The 6,878-nt window shown below is 46.5% G+C and overlaps 1 protein-coding gene across 1 annotated transcript; it reads left to right on the forward strand.

The window, feature by feature from the left end:
- The first annotated feature begins 38 nt into the window (after positions 1–38).
- LOC119281694 lies at positions 39–1,197 on the forward strand. Its single transcript, XM_037562155.1, has 3 exons — positions 39–233; positions 323–428; positions 690–1,197. The coding sequence occupies exons 1-3, from the start codon at positions 192–194 to the stop codon at positions 830–832; spliced, it is 291 nt and encodes a 96-aa protein (XP_037418052.1). The 5' UTR covers positions 39–191; the 3' UTR covers positions 833–1,197.
- Positions 1,198–6,878: the final 5,681 nt, after the last annotated feature.

Genomic DNA, 6,878 nt, shown 5'->3' on the forward strand with positions numbered 1-6,878 from the left:
TACCTCCCCGCCGGTGTTACCTGTCACGCTCTCGTCAGTTCACTCCCCGCGATCCCGGACGCCATTAGCAACAAGCACCACAGCTCTCAGCGGCTTCTATCTCCCGCGGAAGCTACTACCGTCTGTTCTCTGCTCGATCTGTGCGCGGGCGAACAAGTTAATTAGGTGGCTGGGTGTGCTCGGCGACCGTCATGGCCGACGACTCATCGTCCCCGGCGTCTTACATCCGACTGGTACGTCCGCGCAGCATAATGATGATCTGATTGAGAGGCTAGCGCATGCGCCATTTTGGTGTGCTAATTCAGCCATGTGTTGCATGCAGGTGCAGCATCTGATCGAGAAGTGCATCTGCTACGACATGAACAAGGAGGAGTGCGTGCAGGCGCTGGAGAAGCACGCCAACATCATGCCCGCCGTCACATCCACTGGTAATTGCTCCGTCCACTCTCACATTGCTTTGATCGGTAGCTTCGAGTTTGTCATCGATCGCTCCACTGTCTTTCTTGCATTGCATATCTGCATGCATGCAGAGGAAGGGAGATGTTCTTCTACCGTTCTCTTCTAGATGGTCTTAGCAAGCTAGAAACTGTATTCCGAGATTGTAACTTCAGCATGTCAATCTGTTTAGCCAGGAAGATACTTATGGATTCAGATGTTCTTAATTAATGATTTTCTGTACACTTGGGCAGTGTGGAAGGAGCTGGAGAAGGAGAACAGGGAGTTCTTCGAGACGTACAAGAAGGACCGAGGCGGTGAGTCGCCGTCGCAGAAGGGCAGTCCTTCAGACCAGGCGTCCACCTCAAGGAGCTCAGACGATAACGACGACGACTAGGGGCCGGATCCATGCATATATGCATGGCACTACACAAAAATAAAATATATGAGAGTGTGTGCGTGTGTAAATAAATCCCAGCTAGCCACGCCACGCACGTACCCCAGGCTCAGCTCCAGCTGGATGATTCACCGGGCAAGCATACATTCAGTTGCTTGGTCCAAAATCGAAAAGATTCAGGATCACCAATCCACCGGAGCGTCTGGAATCTTGTATGCATACTAGTATGCCATGTTGTACACGTGGCGGAGGAAAATGTGGACGTCCGGAGGAGACGACGGACGTACGCGGGCGTTGCGGTCTGTAATTTGTACCCATCTGTACATACTCCTTACATGTGAGCGGCGACTAGCTTGTTGCTGTCAGAGGAAAGCTGGCCCTGTCTTGTTCCGAATCCGATCTTTGGGGTGGCTTTTTCTACGTACTCTCTCCACACGGGCTCGGCTGCGCGCGCCCGCCCAATTAAGCTGTCGGCGATCAAATCGAACGAAACACGCGAGAAGTTTCGTCGGCCCGGTGGAGTTGGACGTCTGCGGCGCTCCGGCGCCCGCGCGGAGCTTCGTGGAATTAACCGTCGCCCGATCGATCAGCCCGCGACTCGCGCGTACGTAGGCGCGTACGTACGAGCTGGTGAGCTACTTGCCTACTTGGGTAGGATTATTCCGTCCCTGCGAAGGCGACGGGTGTCGTGCCCGATGCACGCACTTGTAGAGCTCTAGTTGCTACGCGCCCGAAACGTAGCCATGGCTTGTAACTATACTCGGCTTCAGGTCGCAGTCCCTACGAGCTACGACCCGGCTGGGACAGGAACGGCGGCACGTAGTAGTACGGTGGATATTTTACGTACACGGAGCCGCGGACACGTAGGCGTACGCGTGGTGATCGAGCTCTCGTACGTGCTGCGTGAAGACGGTACAAGCGAGGCGGCAGAAGATTGAGCTCCGCGTTGCGTGCTCGTATCGTGGGCCGCCGCTCGCCACGTACGTACCCCGGGCTGTGGCCGCTGTTCGTCCCGTGTTCGTAGTGCTTCACGTGCTACTTGGTGTAGGAGGCGGCAGCCAGATTGTTGGAAGCCAATACAGGATATCTCCATCGATGGCTGACAAGGCTGAGGCGCTGAGCTAGCCATTGTGGTGCCAGCTTAGCTAGCCAAGTGTGTGTGGTTGATTCACCTTATCCATTCGCGTTGGCAAATTGTTGGTGTTGGATCCACGTGCTACAACAAAGGACATTGTACTACACTAGACTGGTTCACTGTAGTAGGACTGTAGGAGTAGCACCGAATTGGTTTTCTTTTTTCTTTTTTCTTTTAGAAACAGCACTGAATTGCATTTTTAGGGGTATAGCTAAGCTCTATTAATCATAGTCCACATGAAATGATATACAAAAAGGACCATAGGGATGGATCAACCATAGATGTCGCTCCTGATCAAGAGTGTTTTAAAACTTACCTAACCTATCTGCATCAGTGTTTGATACCCAACCTTCAAAAGTAAACTTACAATTAACTAAACTAGCTCATTGCTTAATCTCGCTCATGATACAACCATAAATGCTACTACTCCCTCTTTCAATGTCGTTCACCTCCTCCTTTGAGTCGAAGGCAATATCAGCATTTTAAATCATCAAGTCTTCTGCAAGAGCCAAAGCTTTTCTGCATGCCATCGCCTCGAGTGTGCCTACATCGATAATTCCCCGGACAACCAGAGCGGAGCTGCCCAAATATCGTCCAGCTCATCTCGGCACACTACAGATGCCACTCCTCTCAGCTCGGATTTTGCCACGCTTGCATCGACATGGATTTTTGAGTAACCGCGAATCCCAAAAGATAAGTGTCACACGTGTGGCACAAAGTAACACCATCCTGACATTTTTTACAACTAAAATTGTCATAAAAACCCAAAAAACTGAATTTTACCATCCAAACACAAAGTTTCATGCTTCACAACTGAAGTTGCTATCCTCAGGTAACTAAACTTACAATCAAAAAACGTCAGGGCGAAATTGCTTCATGCCACACGTTTGGCACCTATCACCCTAGACTTGCAAAGTATCGGCTGAGACTGCTTAACTTAAAGGCTGGCCTAATTGAATAGAAGCCCGCCTACTGGCACACTAGCAAGTAGGCGGGCTTCTGTTGGTGAGCCAAGGACGGTCCACTTAAAACAAGCCCTTGGGTATTGGAAAGATTAATAAGTTTGAGCATAAACTAGGTGTGTCCTAATCCCACGTAAGTCGAGGAATAATGAACAATCACATGCCTGGTCGTCCATATGATCAGACCCATTCCCCCCAAAAATCCATGTCGAATGCTTTTTCATTTTTCCTCTGTTTTTCTTCTCGGTTTTTTTCGTTTTTATGTTTTTTTTGTTTTACTTTTTTACTTTTTTCTTTTTTCAACTGAAGAGTTTTTTAGAAAAATGGTGACTTTTTCAATTCAGTTTGTAATTCATGAAATTTTAAGAAAATAATGAACAATTTCAAATTCATGAACATTTTTTGAATTCAAGAATAATTTAGGAATTTCTTGAACATTCTTTTAAAATCATGCATATTTTTTCAAACAAACGAACCTTTTTTTATAAATTCATAATTTTTTCTTTAAATTTTATGAACACTTTTTAATTCATGATCACTTTTTGAAATTTGTGTACTTTTTCTAGTTGACAAACATATTTTTAGTAATCCGTCAAAATTCTTTGAAAATTTGTGGGCATTTTTTCTAAAATTCATAAACATTTCTTTGACCCGTGAAGATTTTTTAATCCACTAAAATTTTGGAATTTGTGAACATTTTTCAAATTCACAACTTTTTCTCAAATTCGTGAATACCTTTTGAATTCATGCATTTTTTAAAAAAATGAGAACATTTTTTGAACTCCAAAACATTTTTGGAATCCAAGAGCATTTTTAAAATTCTTGAAGTTTTTTGGAAATCCCACTTTTTGTTTGAAATCCTGAACATTATCAAGCAAAAAAAAAATAGAAAAAAAGGGCACAACATGCCCAGACATGTGCAAACCCAAATCCTAAACCTAGGAGCGCTAAGCACGCACCCCCTCCGTCACCTAGGAGCACTAACATCCCCTACAAAACTAAAAAGCCATGTAAGTCACTCAATTGTTATATCATTCCTTGCCGTACAGTTTTTTCACCGTACTTGACTCGTGCTTTTAGCCTAAGATTCATCGACATCATTCTGCTCATTGTCAACATTGACATCTACCTGTACACAGGGCCGGGCCTGTAAAATCCGGGGTCCTGTGCCAAGCTAAAAAATGAGGCCCTATCTCGTCATAAAAACATAATTACAAAAATAAAAACTATATTACATATGCTTGTAGAAGACATGATTGGTGACTCACCTAGATTCTTGAACCACTATATAAAAAAGAAATAAAACAAAATTAAAGGGATGTGCATGATTGATCTATTGAAGTATTGAAAGAATTGCTAATTTCCTGGTGATTATTCCAGGTCAAACTACTGTAGTGTTGCTCCTGTCGAGAAGAGACCTCACGACAGATCTTTGCAGAATTGCCGATGTCTATCAGTCGATCACACCACGTAGAGGAGGTCAAGAACATATGATGGATTGGGATCTTGGTGCTCGAGTCATGACGGTTCTCCCGTCAATAGCCTAACGGATCATCTCTCAAGATTAATTCTATATGCTCTAGTAGCCTATGATGGGGATATTTGAAAATTTCTGAACCTAAAGTTCACTAAAATAAATGTTTCGCCAAGGATGCTGAAGAAAAAAAAGGAGCTACCGAGCAAAAGGTGCATGGGACTTAACAACTGGCCTAGTACACATAGCACCACATATCCTCGTTTTGGCCTCAGTTTTTTTTTCTACGGTGCACTTTGGCATGTAAACACGACGTAACTGGGTAGAGTGCATGCGAGCGCTTACCGGGTGAGGAAGGATCGCGAGCGACGCATGCCCTCGCGACTCTGCCTGGTGGTGGTGGGCATTCCAGCGCCTAGCGGGATGCGGCCCAGCATTACGGCCCCCAAAATTTATGGGCCATGTGCGGGCCGCATGTTCTGCACAACTATGGGCCCGGCCCTGCCGGTACAGATTTAAAATAAGACATGTAAGTGCTAATGCTATTGTTTGTCGTAAAGAAATTGTCAATGCACACAACACTTATATTAGCATTGTCGTCTTCATCCTCACTGAAATAGGTGTCCTCAGGTAGGTTTACACATGGGGCGTGTTTGATTGCAGTTTGCAACAGTTCATGCATCGCATGTCTATCTCAACCCGGCCCGGTTCTTCAAATGCAGCCTCATATACAGCAGATTCAACCTCTTTGGTTGTCTGCATTGCATGGAGGGCCACTTACCCCCAGCTGTTTGGTTCATGTTTTTGTGTTAAGGGTGTGAGCAGATGCAAACAACGTTTGTGTTCTGCTCACCCCATTCAAATGTGGTGGCCTTACCACTATATGATTAGCACAACAACACAAATAAAGCAAGAATAAGTAAAGCAAGATCAAACAAAGTAAGACCAAACAAAGCAAGCAAGCAAGCAAAGAAATGACAGCAAACTACTTAAGATTAACAGCAGGGGCATCCTCCTTCCCTGCTACACACCAGGGTGCTGCTCCTGGCCAAAATATTAACATGTTCCCAGCACAAATTCCCAGCATAAGTCTAGCCACAGACCATAAAATCTCAACACTAACAACTTAAGTTAACTACATAGCTTGCTCGATGTCACCAACGTAGTTGTGCCTACTGCAACGAAACTTGCACGTGATCGAGAAGTCATGGTTGTAGATCTGAACATTCAGTCCGAGTCTGCGCACAAGGACGAGGTCGCTGGGGACGATCCGGTGACGGTGGTGGAAGTAGTTCCAGCCCCGGCCAAGCACCATGTGCACCTCGAAGTTCTGGACCTGCACCCATGTGACGCCCCCGATTCAATCGTACACTAATCATGCATGCAAACGTGTACGATCAAGATCAGGGACTCACGGGAAGATATCACAACACAACTCTAAAACATAAATAAGTCATACAAGCATCATAATACAAGCCAGGGGCCTCGAGGGCTCGAATACAAGTGCTCGATCATAGACGAGTCAGCGAAAGCAACAATATCTGAGTACAGACATAAGTTAAACAAGTTTGCCTTAAGAAGGCTAGCACAAATTGGGATACAGATCGAAAGAGGCGCAGGCCTCCTGCCTGGGATCCTCCTAACTACTCCTGGTCGTCGTCAGCGGGCTGCACGTAGTAGTAGGCACCTCCGGTGTAGTAGGGGGGTCGTCGTCGTTCTGGTGGCGTCTGGCTCCAGGGCTCCAGCATCTGGTTGCGACAACCAGGTAGAAGGGAAAGGGGGAAAAGAGGGGGAAAAGCAACCGTGAGTACTCATCCAAAGTACTCGCAAGCAAGGAGCTACACTACATATGCATGGATATATGTGTAAAGGGCCATATCAGTGGACTGGACTGCAGAATGCCAGAATAAGAGGGGGATAGCTAGTCTTATCGAAGACTACGCTTCTGGTCACCTCCGTCTTGCAACAAGTAGAAGAGGGTAGGTTGAAGTCCTCCAAGTAGCATCTCCACTGTAGAATCTCCAAATAGCAACTCCAAGTAACAACTCCAGTAGCATCTCCAGCAGCATCGCAGTAGCATAATCCTACCCGGCGATCCTCTCCTCATCGCCCTGTAGAAAAGCGATCACCGGGTTGTCTGTGGAACTTGGAAGGGTGTGTTTTATTAAGTATCCGGTTCTAGTTGTCATAAGGTCAAGGTACAACTCCAAGTCGTCCTATTACCGAAGATCACGGCTATTCGAATAGATTAACTTCCCTGCAGGGGTGCACCACATAGCCCAACACGCTCGATCCCATTTGGCCGGACACACTTTCCTGGGTCATGCCCGGCCTCGGAAGATCAACACGTCGCAGCCCCACCTAGGCAAAACAGAGAGGCCAGCACGCCGGTCTAAACCTAAGCGCACAGGGGTCTGGGCCCATCGCCCATAGCACACCTGCACGTTGCGAGGGCGGCCGAAAGCAGACCTAGCC

This window comes from Triticum dicoccoides, chromosome 3B, assembly GCF_002162155.2.
Source record: "Triticum dicoccoides isolate Atlit2015 ecotype Zavitan chromosome 3B, WEW_v2.0, whole genome shotgun sequence".
NCBI classification, from domain to species: domain Eukaryota; kingdom Viridiplantae; phylum Streptophyta; class Magnoliopsida; order Poales; family Poaceae; genus Triticum; species Triticum dicoccoides.

Bases quoted from the DNA above. Each gene is read 5' to 3' on its own strand.
- LOC119281694 (XM_037562155.1), top strand. From the start codon at position 192: ATGGCCGACGACTCATCGTCCCCGGCGTCTTACATCCGACTG. The intron at 234-322 runs GTACGTCCGCGC...TGTTGCATGCAG, and splicing joins CGGCGTCTTACATCCGACTG to GTGCAGCATCTGATCGAGAA. The intron at 429-689 runs GTAATTGCTCCG...ACACTTGGGCAG, and splicing joins GCCCGCCGTCACATCCACTG to TGTGGAAGGAGCTGGAGAAG.